Source organism: Crotalus tigris, unplaced genomic scaffold (genome assembly GCF_016545835.1).
Source record: "Crotalus tigris isolate CLP2741 ecotype Arizona unplaced genomic scaffold, ASM1654583v1 scf7180000017887.1893490, whole genome shotgun sequence".
Taxonomy (NCBI): Eukaryota; Metazoa; Chordata; class Lepidosauria; order Squamata; family Viperidae; genus Crotalus; species Crotalus tigris.
The window spans coordinates 1,200,816-1,216,123 of NW_024096704.1; the positions used below are offsets into that span (position 1 = coordinate 1,200,816).

At 35.5% G+C, this 15,308-nt stretch overlaps 1 protein-coding gene across 2 annotated transcripts in view; it reads right to left on the reverse strand.

The window, feature by feature from the left end:
• PAPSS1 (3'-phosphoadenosine 5'-phosphosulfate synthase 1) overlaps nucleotides 1-15,308 on the reverse strand; it is a 44,252-nt gene that overhangs the window by 23,658 nt on the left and 5,286 nt on the right. For both annotated transcript variants that reach the window (XM_039344013.1, XM_039344012.1), the window contains exons 3-9: nucleotides 14,392-14,627; nucleotides 12,546-12,684; nucleotides 10,942-11,060; nucleotides 5,290-5,403; nucleotides 4,348-4,459; nucleotides 2,127-2,332; nucleotides 155-290 (exon numbers count right to left, since the gene is read on the reverse strand). In XM_039344013.1, coding sequence (XP_039199947.1) covers nucleotides 155-290; nucleotides 2,127-2,332; nucleotides 4,348-4,459; nucleotides 5,290-5,403; nucleotides 10,942-11,060; nucleotides 12,546-12,684; nucleotides 14,392-14,627 — 1,062 coding nt within the window. The remainder of the gene's footprint in view (nucleotides 1-154; nucleotides 291-2,126; nucleotides 2,333-4,347; nucleotides 4,460-5,289; nucleotides 5,404-10,941; nucleotides 11,061-12,545; nucleotides 12,685-14,391; nucleotides 14,628-15,308) is intronic.

Below are 15,308 nucleotides of genomic sequence, written 5' to 3' on the forward strand. Positions count from 1 at the left end.
CTGATGCCCCCCCAACCAACATCACAGACCAGACAGGAACGGCTGAAGGGCCATAAAATGCCCAGGTCTGCTCCACAGCATTGTCCAGGGCAGATTTCTCGAAAGTGGCAGCCAGATTTTCTTCTTTATTACCAATTGCCATTTAAGAACTTACCAGCATTCATGTCTTTGAACTTCTGCTTTAACTCAGCAGGTGTGAGTCGGTACTGGTCAAGACCATCATTCCAATAAATTCGATCCAGGACTTGAAGATCACCACCCACTAGCCAATCCCCTTGTTCCATAACCATCTACGAAATGTAAGAAAGCAGACTATATCAATAGCAATGTGAATGGGGACAAGATAACTTATAAGAACAGTTGCTCTGAGCATCCTAGGATAGTCTTGGTTAATCCCAATATCTGGTATTGTGACTTTTGAGTTGCTTTGTGCCATGAATTACTCATATACATAAACATACAGCTAGTCCTCAACTTATAACCGGTCGCTTAGCAAATGTTCAAGTTATAATCTACCTGAAACAGGGTATCTACGACCTGGAACCAAAATTCTGACAGCCCCTGCCCACAGTAACATGACCACATTTCAAGCACTCACCAACACATTTACGGTCGTTTGCAATGTCCTGCAATCATGTCACCACACTGTATGATGGTTTTACAACTTACTTCTGGGTTTTGGCAAAACTACACCATAGCAAATAATGGATTTAAGTTAATGACCATAGTACTCGCATTTACGATTACTGTGCTAAACTGCTGCAAAAAATGTCATAAGATCAGGTCAATCACGTAACCAATCCATTTTATGACTGTTACAACTTATGACTGTATTGTGCAGGCTCCATTATAGTTGAAACGCAAAGACTACCTGTATCAGAATTTCTGATTAACTTTCCCCAACAATTTCATATTTCTTCAAACTTTAGGTTAGCATGTCATCCTACTGTTTTGCTACAAAATCTGTGTTTTGCATTACCGTACATTGATTTATCCTAATGAAACCTGAAAAACAACCTGGAAAATATGTCTTTATACCTCTTCAAAAACTATGGTGCCATTATGTGCTGTCTTTGAGAAGACAGGATGGGGTTGATTTGGGCGTGATCAGTAAACCCCTGGAATTGAAAAGACTAATACAGATTAGCAGATAGGTTTATAGCATTAAATTAAATTGAAACATTGACCAAGGTTTTAAAGAATTATCAAATTTCAGGGGTCATAGTTAACAGAGCTTTTTAAAATTAACAGCGTTTTAAAAGATTTAAAACAAAACTTCCCAAAGTTGACAAATTCGCCAAACATATATATGCTGAAACCTAAAAACAATAACTTTTGATTCAAGACTCCATTTAATCACAGAGTTCACTTTGAACCATTCATTGTCTTATAGCCTGACTGATCTCATGGATAATTCCTGTAGATAAGCCTACTAAGTACTGATTACGATCAAGATCATTACAATTAAGAGATCAGTTTAATAGATAATTTAAACTGCTTGTCAAAATAAAAGGTGAATTGAATGCTGGAATCTGTTATTTCAATCTGGTCAAGGCCTGAGGCAGAAAGGGCAGATGTTTTTCTGTCATTACTGCTGAATAATTCATTTCAGAGTGTTTCCTCTAGGATCACAAATCTATATTTATAAGCCAGATGAGAGAAATTGCTGTCCAGTTCAATGACAGTATATGGGATTTACATGAATTTGTTTGTACCAAAAGATATGCAATCACTCTAGACTTACTTCAACAGGCTAAGCACGAAAAGATTGTAGAGAAATGACTGATGTAACAAGAGTGTTATATGAAAATCTATCAAGGTTTGTACCATAGGGCAGAGGTCCCCAATCTTTCTGGTTCCACAGACCAGCAACAGCCACGGTGGGGAGGTGAGGGGATGGTTTTGTGCATGCAACCTAATCCCGCATATGGGCAAATGAAGCAGCATACGCTCACCCAGTATCGGTGTATGGTCCAGGGGTTGGAGACCTCTGTCATACGAAACATACTGTAACCACTCCAATAATCTTATTCACCAATGTTATTTATAACCATATTTACACTATAGAAGGACTGCAGATTAACAATAACATTAGATTAATGATAAAATTAGCTTGAAAAAGCTACCTTGATATATGGGTGCTCTTTGCATGTTGTTCCCCACTGTCTGGCACAACGTTCTTCTTTTCTCTGCTCGTAGAACTCTGGGTTGCGAACAATAGCCACGCGCCGATTATCATATAGCAAAGCAAAAGCTGTGCATCCATCCAGTCTCTCCTTGTCTTCCTCTGTAACTGACATCACTATAGGCACTGATAAATTAATGACTCCACCTAAAAAAAGCAGACATTTGAATAACAAGGATCTCCAAGTCTCCCCAAAAAATATTAAAATTAAGAATAAGCAAACCAGAACAATCAATTTCCAAAATTCAGAGCAAGGTACAGCTCTTCATGTACAATTCACTTCTAGAATGGAGAGAGCATTGCCCAAACCTTCAGATCTATTGGTTCGGAAGGAGGAATGGAATATTTCAGGAGCAGACTATATGTTCTGCACATAATTATTTTAATCTATAATGTTCTGACTGTATTCATCCTTTGATGATGAATAGATGAAATCCATTGCCTGCTCTGTTCTTGAGGCATAGATCTGCTTAGCAGTTCTGGATTTTCATTCCTCACCAATGTGATCAGAGTAACAAATAATAAACTACAGCTCTTACTGCTCTGGGATAGCAAATGAGTGATTCCTTTCTCTGCCCTGCAGTGTCTTTTATGCCAACATTTCATTTTCTCTAAAAAAAAAAAAAGCAGCTCTTGATCAAACTTTTTTTTCCAGCATTGGTTTGCTACTGCAATCTTTTCAGGGTTCTGGAGCAGTTCAATATCATTGAATCCCAAAGAAAAAAGTTCATATGAAAGGATCCATATTCCTGACTTTGAAGATAAAAGCATTCAAAATTGGGTATTCAAGGGTCATTTTAGCATACAAAAATGAAAAATGTGATCTTTAAATTCAAATTTCACCAACATTTTCCAATCATATATTATTATAAAATTGATACAAAGCAGGTTTGGCTTCATGAAAACTTTTATTTGAAAATAAACATAAGAGAAATATTACAAAGAGACTGATTTATTAGTATAGTAAAGCTACTATTCAAGAGATCCATCAATGCTAATATTACATCAATTATAATATACAGTTTATCCTAAACTGATCAATGTTATTAACAGTTCATTGTTATTCCAAAATATGAGTTTACCGTAATGATGAAAAAATATGTTTCAGCCCAATAGTTTAAACATACATTAATAAACATTTTTTTCAAAGTTCAAACCCAGTTAGCATGGCCAATGGTAGTGGCCAAACCATCTGGAAGCCTGACTGACCTTTGGACTGAATCCTTACTATTCCCTGTTTACTGCTTCAAGTTTCAACAATTGACAAATTTCACTTACTTCGTGCTTCCAGGATGTTTTTACCTCAAATTTTAAAAACGGCATTAGTTTCCTATTCTAGCATGTATTGTTAAAATACTGGATATTGTATCCAGTATTGTGATCTATGCTTTTAAGACACCACCTCTTTTCTTATATCTCTAATCGTTTTTTTGTGAAGCTCATAAAGAATCCTGGCAAGCCTATAATAACCCTTTCTTCCAATGAACCTTCCATGTAAGTCAAAACAATGAAAAGATATAGCCAGAACACAGGGTCATTGAGTAAGAACAGGAATATAATTTATACTTGGAGGGAAAGGACAAGATGAGAAAAACAGAAAACTACGACCAGGATCAGTAAGACAAAGCTAAACAAACAACATTAGACCATAGCCTGATCAATAAACCTATCTATTATTGTTTGCAAATCACGGATGACTAGGGTTTAGCCATAGAATTTTGCTGAAACTTTTTCTGAACCTAAACCCATATTGCTCTATCAGAAGCATGTCAAAGACTCATTCTCTAAAATTTGTGGATTTGGCTAGGACAAAAATTTTAAAAGTGTTTTACATATTTAATTAAAATTGAATATAACTAACATGATTACTCTCAAGATGTGTACTTAATAATGTCCTGCTTCTGTCACATTTAACTTGTAATTTTGTTTTGAAGTCTCCCAGGGCCAAATATAGCCCAAGACCTTGAGTTTCAAATAAACAATGGTTGATGAAATATAATGGCCCAGCTCCGAAAGAATAAGGATATTTTCAAATTTCTAAGTTGGAGTATAGTCAAATGTTTTCACACACACAGCTGATTATTATTAAGTGCAAATGGGAGAAATATATATAGTCTCTCTGCAAGATCAATGGATCATGTGGTCAACTTGAAATGTCTTACCATCCAGTAGACAGTCAAAATGAAGGCACTGAAGATATTCTCTTTCTCTCATAAAGCCATTAAGTGGGGTTGCCCAGCCCTCTGCAAGAACTTGAACCCACTGCATATCAACCTGTAAATATATGTTTCATAAGTACTAGATTCTGGGCACCATCAGAATAAAAGCATCCATTTAGAAAGACAATATGAGAAAAATTTGGTAAGTTATGATTCTTAGTTCATCCATACAGAGACCTACCATACCAAAACAGTACATGGCCAGTGTCTCACAACCTTGACAGCTTAAAAATGTGTGGAATTCCTAGGCTGGGGAATTCTGAGGGTTGAAGTCCACATATCTTCAAGGTTGAGAAAGACTGCATAAGAGGGTTATAATATGCTTAAATAATTTATCATTACTAAGAATAAGAAAGCAGAACAACTTTCTATGTGTAAGCTGCTTATAGAAACCATCCACTTCAAGATTTGTTCATATTTGATTGTATTCATTAAAAATGTTCATTTGAAGTTTTGTGTGTCTACTCAAGTATGTATGTAGGAAATGCAAGAGATTAATTAAACTGTAGGGGTACTTTAGTGAGTTATAAAGGCTATAGAAAAGAAACATCAATCAAATGGATTTGTAAATCTAATTTAGGAAAATTAGATGAATTTGAGGGTGGAAAACAATTATCTCTTTTTTGTGTTTGTGTTTATCTTTCAAAATTGAGTCAGGCTCGTAAATAGCTATCCAATTCACTCAGATGAACAAAGTATTTCTGGCAGTAAAACACATATTGTCACAATCTGGATGGCTGAGAGAGTTTTTCTTTGTAGCATAAAATACAACAAAAGTTTATAGGTAAGAAAAGATGTATGGCACAAATAACTAACTCGAGTTATATGTGAACAAGTGAGGTACTATAGCTACTTGTGTAAACTTTTTTGCAAATTCCCCACTACCTTATTTATTTCCAGAGTTGGCAATGTTTCTGCATCTGTTTTGGCCAGCTTAAGCTTATTTTCAGGCACATATAGTTCTTTCACTTCATAAGAGGCATCCACTGGTACAATATCCTATGGAAAAAAATGGATAAACAAAAGTTATTTAAGCATCTTTGATGCTAAAAAGCAATTTTCACAATGTCACTTGGATTTGTGCTATTAGTTTAGTACTTGAGGTTTCTGAAAAAACAGCGCTATTTCTGGAAAATAGCAGTAGTAATACTGCTTCACAATGCTTTACACCATTTTTTAAGTGGTTTAGGGAGTCAGCATATTGCCCCCAACAATCGGGGTCCTCATTTTACCGACCTCAGAAAGATGGACGACTAAGTCAATCTTGAGCCAGTGAGAATCAAACTCCTGAACTGCTGGCAGTCGTCAGAAGCAACCTGCAGTACTGCATTCTGACCACTGAGCCACCAGGGCTCAAATGTAGCACACTAGAGAATTCTAAGAGGTGTTAATAAATTTATTTGGTACAGGTAGTCTTCAACTTACAACAGTTCGTTTAGTGACAGTTTGAAGTTACAAAACCACTGAAAAAAGTGACTTAAGACCCTTTTTCACACTTATGACAACTGCAGCATCCCCATGGTCATGTGATCAAAATACTTGGCAACTGACTCATATTTATGACAGTTGCAGTGTTCCAGGGTCATGTGACCCCCTTTTGCAACCTTCTGACAAGCAAAGTCAGTGAGGAAGCCAGATTCACTTAATAACCATGTTACTAATTTAATAACTGCAGTGATTCACTTAACAACTGTGCAAGAATGGTCATAAAGTGGGACAAACTCATTTAACAAGTCTCTCATTTAGCAACTGAAATTTTGGGCTCAACTGTGGTCATAAGTCAAGGACTACCTATATTCCTTTACAGCCCTAATATATTTATCAGCCAGAACTAGTGATCTCAATGGAGGAAGAAGGAAAAAGAGGAGAGAACTTCAATTCTGAAATGTTCAGGTACATAGATCCCAGCAATGCCATCTCCTCCGAGTTCCCCCAGGAGAATACATACAAGCAAGAAAAGACAGTTTTCTCCTCCTTCACTTTTTAGGGTACTGGGCCAGTTCCCTGCCTTCAGAAAAAGTGCAAAAACCATTTGCTCCCTCTCAACCCATTAAATCATGTTGCATAAAGTGCTGCTCAGAGAAATTGCAGCTGTACAGTCTTTTATTCCTCATCTCCTTTCTCTGGGCATTAAGAATAGACAATCCCCAGACTATTAACCTATGGACAACGCCATTCCCTTTCGCAAGAACGTATTTTGGATTAAACCAGTACCGTACAACATAGCATTTGCTGAACAGCACGTAGAAGTATGCAGACAACCAGAACAACACTCAAGTGGGAAAGGAACATGATGGAGTCACCACAAAGTTAATTTCTCGCCAATGACACATCCCCAAAATTATTTATAACTAAAAACAGTTTTAAAATTTGGTGCCTAAGCAGCCTCTTCTCTCATCCCAAATAAGAGCTATATAAACTTTACAAAGCTGTGGGGTTTGCTTTGATTTTGAAACTGGAAAAATACCCTGAAGTTTCCTAAAATAATGCAGTTGTTCATAAGTCATAACAAACATAGTCTGGTCTTCAGTTCTTCCATTTACTGCAAGTAATATGAAGCTGGAATATCTTCAGCAGAATATTCTCAAGAGATACAGGAACTAGATAAACTAGGAATCCTCTATCTAAGCCTAATTAGCATCGTTTGAGTAAACAGCTTAATAGGATACAGTGGGTACATCAATGAGAAATTAATAAGGGAAAGGATTCTCAAAGGGAACAGCAACTGTTGTCCTATGAAGCCAGATTGTTTATAAGAAAAAACTGATTATTTGAAAAACATCCATCAAAGCATTTAGAAATCTGCCACAAAGGTTAGTGCTTATAGCATCTGGGCAGCTGCCATTTAGTCCTCTGAAAATGCATATGATTATCTACTGACAGATGCAAAGACAAGAACTACTGGTTTCAAAAAGAACTGGACCCTCTTTTTATGCATTATTATTGCATAAAAACTGTTAAACAACGTTAGAAAATTTGGGACAAAATAAAACAGATAAAAAATGGAGCATGTTCTATCACATTTGTGCAAAAACTAGAGCTACATTTGAATCAAACAAACAAGTCTAAAATATACTGATCTCAGCATCAATTTAGGCAGTTACAAAATTCATCCATTTAATTTTCAGTATATGAAGATGTAAAATAAATATGGCTTCTACCTGCCTTAAAAAGAAGGCAATCACATTGATAGAAGGTACTCAATGAATGCACAAATTCCATTTCCCAATAATAGAAAATGCAATTGTTTCAGTGCAAGATTTTGTAACTATTTAATAGTAAATATTATTTCTTTAACTGACAATTGTAAAAGTCCTTTCTGTATCATAATAGTCTCAAACGGCTAAAGCGATACTTGAAAGTTATATAGAGTTACAATTAACAGTTTCAAAAACTTGGAAATTTTAATATATTTATATCATTAAACTAATGAAATGATTTATTTACAGAACTTCAATTTTATACTGGATAGAAATTAATTATAAACATATGCCAAAATTTACTATTATTTATTAAAAACAAAATATCATATTGTTTTTACGAAACACAGATTAGATTTGTATGAAGAGAAACATTTAAATGTATATTGTTTTATTTTAAAAACAATGTGTTCTAAAGAATCTCTTATCAAACTAATAAGACTGGGAGATTTTTAATGTAAAATACTATTTTCCCACATTAACACAAATGGAAACAATTTTATGAGGTAAAACATTTGCTTTTACATAACATGCTGTATTTTTTCTACTTTGTTTCTTCAATGTAATTTTTCTAAGCAAAAAATTAATCATGTTGTAAGATTCTTATCAATTCTGCTAGTTTAAACACTGGTATATAAACAAATTTTTAAAATTAGGCTGAGAAATGAAACTCAGTTCCTGAAAAGGGCAAGTATTCTAAAGTTTTGAAATATTTAAAGATTTAAAACATACACACACATGCACACACATATAATATATATTTATTAAAAGTAATGGTCCTGGTATATATATATATATATATATATATACCGTATATGCCGGCGTATTAGGCGACCCAGTGTATAAGACGACCCCCGTCTTTATAGCCGGGCCACATTCCTAGAACGTCGTCTTATACGTCGGAAACTACCAGTATTTCCGGCGTATAAGACGACTCGGCGTATAAGACGACCCCCCGTCTTTGGCGCCAATTTCAGCGCTCGTGGAAGTCGTCTTATACGCCGGCATTTACGGTATATATACATAGTAATTAAATATTAGTTTATAGTAAAAATAAATCCTCAACTCCTATTGATTCGGAACTGCTCAGTGGAAACACTATCTTAGAAGGCCCTCTAGTGACAACTTGAAAATTGTGCTGATTTGAGAATTAATTTACTTAAAAAAATACCAAGATAATAACTAAAATACTTATAGCTACTAATTTCAATACCCTTATCATAAGAAACTGACTTTGACATAGGTACAAATGCACTAAACTTATATTACCTTAATTTACCCAGCCAACAATACAGTGTATAGTACAGGTAGTCCTCGACTTACAACAGTTCATTTAATGACCATTCAAAGTTACAACAGCACCGGAAAAAGTGATTTATGACCATTTTTCACACTTACAACCATTGCAGCATCCCCATGGTCACGTGATCAAAATTCAGACATTTGGCAACTGACTCATATTTGACAGTTGCAGTGTCCCAGGGTCATGTGATCAGCTTTTACAACCTTCTGATAAGAAAGTCAATAGGGAAGCTAATTTAACAGCTTCAGTGATTCACTTAACATTGTAGCAAAAAAGGTCATAAAATGGGGCAAAATTCATTTAACAACTGCCTCCCTTAGCAACAGAAATTTTGGGTTTAACTGTTGTCGTAAGTTGAGGACTATTTATAGTAATTGAGAATTGGATAAAAACTGTATGCTTACTATGGAATTGTACCAGTTATGAAATCAGTGTCAGCCTAATAACAATCTTACAGCAAGTTATGAGGATTCCAGCATCACTGCCCAAACTAATAAGCCTCCGATTAATAAAAACACAAAAAAGAAGCGGTGCGCTGGGTAGTTCATGAGGCTGCAGTAGGACTAGATATTATATATATATATATATATATATATATATATATAAAGTCTGAAGGGGGTTAAAAAATAATTTTAACTGTGTATACTAATTTCAAGACATGCAAAACAAATTATGAATCTCTATCAACCTGCAGGGTGGAAACACTTTTAATCTTAGCTTTGTATTTTTTCCAATGAAGCGCTTGTAACTTGCTATTCTTTGACATTCTCCTCCAACATATCTTCATAGTTCACACGCAAGCTGAAGTTGGAAGATGACTAGGTATGTGAAGATAAGGTAACCAACCGTCCTCCTTTAGGGAAGACAGTCCTCCTTTTGTAAGTTCTGTCCTCCCTCAAAAAGTGTCCTCCTTCATGTCCTCCTTTTCGATATTTGAAGACTAATCTGCAGGGCTTTTTTTTCCCTCATAGAATGCTCAGAACGGCGTTCCGGCACCTTTTTTGGATGTTTGTTTTTTTCAACTTTTGCATGAACTGTGCTACTCCCACTATTGGCTTTCGAAAGCCAATAGGAATTGCTGCTGAGTGCGCCAAAACACCCAGCTGGCAAACTTTGCACGTGCAAGTTGTCTGTATTATTGTTGCAATGAATAAAATGTTTCTTTTATTTACGATATTTTTTTCTTCAATTTATTTGTGTCGTCCTTTTCATTGTAAAAAAGTTGGTCACCTTAGTGAAGATGTACAGTGGCCTGTTCTGTGGAGTCCTGTACAATATGGTAAAACTTACCTGAATAAAAGACAATTATCACTAATATGCATCACTTATATTAGAAAACATATTTCCCCAAAATCTGAATACTACTGTGGGGCCTATCTCAGGCTTGCTCCACCCTCATCTTGTTATATAAGGACGGGGTTATATTTTCATCTCCCACAATCAGGTAAGGACAAACTCTCCCTAATCACAGAATAGTAAATAGTAAAACAAAAGCCAACCATATTTGTAACTCTGGTTAGAATATTTCATCCAGGTCTGTTTTCTCTCCTTTGAAATCTACTGTTTCCTCTCCTTTGATTCTAAATTGTAGCTTCTCCACTGAAGATATTTTTGTAGACCAAAGAATGGAATATATATTACCACAGATCAAGTCAATGATCTGTAGACCAAAGAATGGAATATATATTACCACAGATCAAGTCAATGCTGCAAATAACTTAAAGAGAACCAATAAAACCAGGATATTCTTTCATACTGATATATAAATTGTTAGGATGATCACATGTCAACTTCAGAGAATCACTATATCAACAGATACTTCTAGGCTTTATGGAATACAACACAAAATTTGAAAAATTCAAATGCACAAAAGTTGTCCCTATGATCTAGAATACTGGTTTTCAGCTTGCAGAAATGTTTGGCAGGCTTTCTCCCTGCAGACATACCCCAACACATAGACAGGGGTGAGGACTGAAGGGGAAGCCATTTTAAGCACAGGAGAAATTTAGAATTCAATATTTAGAGCCTTTGTACCCGTTCTTGTAGAAGTTCCACAACTTGTTGAACGCAATCATTGACATCACAGGTATCTGTTTTGAGCACCAACTCAGGAGCTTCAGGTTTTTCATACTCTGAGTCAATGCCAGTAAAACCTGCATGAAAAACAAAACTTAATACACTTCAGTACTTCAGGTGAGATTTTTATTACACTGTTGGTCCTGCACAAGGGCCTCACAAACATATTTTAGTTTAAAATAATAAGGAAGTGAACAATATGCTATACAATTAACATATACCTTGATTGCTATAGCAACTGATTTTTTTTTAAAAAAGCTGTATCAAGGTGTTTGCAACAGTATAAATTTAGGTATTTACTCCTTATTCATCCGACCTGAATATTTACTAATGTACATGAGTTTGAAAGCCAAAATAATCCAGGCAAATTCAAATGTTAAGTGATATCATTAACATTTAAGAAAAGAAGTAATTAAAACTTTTAAATATATCTACTTGTTCCGCAATGGCAAAACCACAGTACCTTTTTCAGTTATGGAAGCTTAGAAGGGCCACAGTATTCTGGCTAAACTAAGGTGTTTGATTTGCAATGTCAGATAATTATAAAGAATCACAATTCGTATATACAGTTAATGAACATTACTATCACCTACAGAAAGACATTTATTATAATCCAGCTTGATTCATAACTCCAATGACTAGAATGAGATAATATCCATCTAATGATCTATATTAACAAAAAGTCAATTAGAGAGCATTTCTATTTGCAGACTATTTTCATCTGCAGATAGATCAAAATAAATCTTTACAAAAAAGAAAACAAATGATTCTAAGCCAGTGATGGCGAACCTTTTAGAGACCGAGTGTCCAAAAACTGTCCCCGACCCTGCTCCACCCCCTGCCCCCATCCCCCGCCGCCACTCACCACCTCCAGGGCCAAACACCTCCAGGGCCCGCCGCAGATCGCCCAGGCAGCCCAGCAGCACTATGGTGGTCATGCCCTCTGCCCGTGCCCTGCAGCATTAACTGTGCATGATTGGGTGTGAGGGCAGAGTCTTGTCTATGCTGCCTGGCTGCCATGTCCTTGGCTGTGCTGCTCCGTGTGGGCCACGCTCAGAGGCGACTCTCCTTCGAGGGGGCTGCTGGAGAGGAGGGGGTCACAGGGGGAGGCAAGTCTAGGGCAACGGCACGTGTGCCCACAGAGAGGGCTCTGAGTGCCGCCTCTGGCACCCGTGCCATAGGTTCGCCACCACTGTTCTAAGCCATCAGAGCAAATGATATAAGCTTTCTTCTGTAGCCTTTAGAACTGTGACTTAATACAGCATCTAAATACAACTAGTAGTGGCTAATATATTAGACTGTGGTTTGCCTTAGGCATACTTTATTGAACAAAGCATAACACATTGATTAAGCTGGAAACTTTGGTCTACAAATCACAATACTAGATTTAAGCATCATTTTAAGCCAAAAGTAAACAAACTATGTTACAGCATGAAACAGGAACTGAACAACAGTCTCTCAGTTCTGCATCATAAAATACAAAATGGGTGGGAAAAAAACATATACCAACCTAAGTATTCTGAGAAAAATGGTAAAATGTTAACACTCAGGCTCATCCTCACCTTTAATTTCACCAGCACGAGCTTTTTTATAGAGGCCTTTCGCATCCCTCTGTTCACAAACATACAATGGAGCATCCACAAATACTTCAAAGAAAGGAAGACTTACTACTTCATGAATTTGTCTTGCATTGTTGCGGTCCTAAGAACAGCAAAGAAAAAAATTCTGCAACAAAATCTTGTATTACATATTAACATATGTAGCCACAGCTCCATCATACATGTGTTAATATAAGGAAAAATTAATACAACCACCTTTCTTTGTAAGCCCAGTTCAGTAACTAAACTTGACTGCAATTAAATTAATTCAGTCCACTAATCTTGATTTGCAAAACTTCTGGCTAGATTCCCATTTTCAAAATTTATAGTTATTTGAGCAAATTATAGCTGCTGAGGTCACATAGAACTGTAAGGTATAAACTATGGTTTATAAATTGCAATGTGGGTTTCATATATCATTTTAAACTGAAACCAATGAATTAGAACTTATAAAGTCCAAACCCTTGTTCATGCAGTTTAACAAGATCTCTAAGCCCAGCCTTTGCCTGCAAGAGTCAAGTTCATAAATTGCTCTAAGCCAGCAGTAGGCAACCTTGGCTCTTTTATGACTCGTGGACTTCAACTCCCAGAATTCCTGAGACAGCATGGCTCATGAGTCATAAAAGAGCCAAGGTTGCCTACTCCTGCTCTAAGCCATATTGTAGTTCATCCATTTGTAGCAGAACATAATTTGCTAGTATGGCAAATCAGGTCATTCTAGCTTAATATGTATGAACTACCATATCATGTAACAATTATTTAAAATCAAACTTAGCAGCCCTTCTACTGAATAAAAGACTAAAGGGTAACATAATATTTTATTGCATTTGAAATTATACTTTCCAAATTATATTCCAAATACAAATCACTAGTAAAAAAAACAATTTGCAATTCCTTCAATCAGAATCTGTCACTAATATCTAAGTTTATTGTCATTAAGTTTTTATTCACTGCCACCACTTGGAAAGGAAGAAGTGCTTCCTTAACTATAAGGTTGCAATAGTAATTACTCTTGTATTTTTCAACCAATATCTATAGTTTGCCAGAGTTAAACTGCTTTTATTCATGCTTGAATTTGAGAGTGGTCAAAAATTTTAGAGAATCTAATTGCTCAAAACACTGATCTAGCCTATAAATAAAAATAGCAATTGTTATTATTAATCCAATAGAAGATAAATATCTGTAGCCCAGAGTTAAACGTTATTGTTGTTTGTTCTTTGAGCTTGGTTGGTTGCTTCATTATCCAATTTGATAAAATCACAAGTATGAGTGAGTGTAGAGTTTGCTGCCCATTTAGATACAGTAGCTTGCCCTGCCAGTTTTGTTGAGCGTGAAGTTTCCTTCTTGAAGGTCCTTGATTTACATATTGTTTTCTGCTTTGTTGCTTGTCTGGTGCTGACCATTGCTTATGAAAGTAGACTACTTGAGAGGACTTGTAATCTTTTTGTTTCTTTCATAGGATGATGATGATGATGATTTTATATCCCACAAAATATCCCTTTTCTCTATTGGGGATATGACAAATTTGTATAGTTTAAATATGGCTTTTATGCTGTTTTAATTTTTGATTGGTAGCCGCCTGGAGCTGGTTATAAGATAGACGGCTACATAAATGTTTTAAATTAAAAAATAAAATAAAATAAAGTAATACTGTAGTGAAAATCTATCCATCTGAAGTGTACAAGAGATTCCATACAAAATTTAACTTGACTCTATTGTCCATTTTCAATAATGATTTACATAATCATATTCTAGAAACTATCAATGGTAAAATGGAAAGCATGCAATAAAATTAGAAAAATATGCTCACCTGGGTATAAGGAGAAATAAAGCTAGTAATGCACACCAAGCCAGCATCTGCAAATAATTTAGCAACCTCAGCAATCCGACGTACATTTTCTTCTCTGTCTTCTGGTGAAAAACCTAGATTCTTATTGAGGCCTTGTCTGATGTTGTCACCATCTAAGGTATAGCAAGGAATGCCATGGCATACCAGATATTCTTCAAGTGCCATACTAACAGTGGTCTTTCCAGCTCCAGACAGTCCTGCATAATTTTCAAACAAGCAAAGTATTAATTTGTTTCACCTATGCAGACAACTATTTTTACAAGTCAAGAATAAGTTCCAGTGTTCAAAAAAGTGAAAATTTGGTCAGCCTACCATATTAGTATAATAGAATCATGATCTTTATTATAATTATGCCAAAATCAGCCACAATGTCAGTGAAATAAAGGAACATAAAATCTGCAGTGTCAACGCTTAAAAGACATTATGCAAAATATATGTTTATATATCTTGTATCATCCATTATAAGCCACAAATTAAAAGGGCTCAAAGAACAACAATCTTGGTCCAACTTTCTACAGTTTTCTTTACCTAAAATCATGTACATTCTAATCCATTCTTAGCCAAAAGCCTTTTAAAATGTAACTTTCAATCTAGATAAAGAAGGTAAGTTATTTATACTAACTCACCATGGATTAATACTTAGCAGTGCAATTCTATTTATTTCAAATAAGGTTGAGAACATTAAGTTCTCAAGTTTCATATCCAGTATTTTCATTTCCCAATGTAAATGAGCAAATTTAATTTTCCCATGTTCATGCAGAGAAGTAAAATGAAAGAAGTACGATCATCACATAATATTTTTTTCCTAAGACAAGGGCTCTTCATATGGGGATCCTAAATTTCCTTTTTATATTTCTCAGTGTTTCCTTTTCATTTAT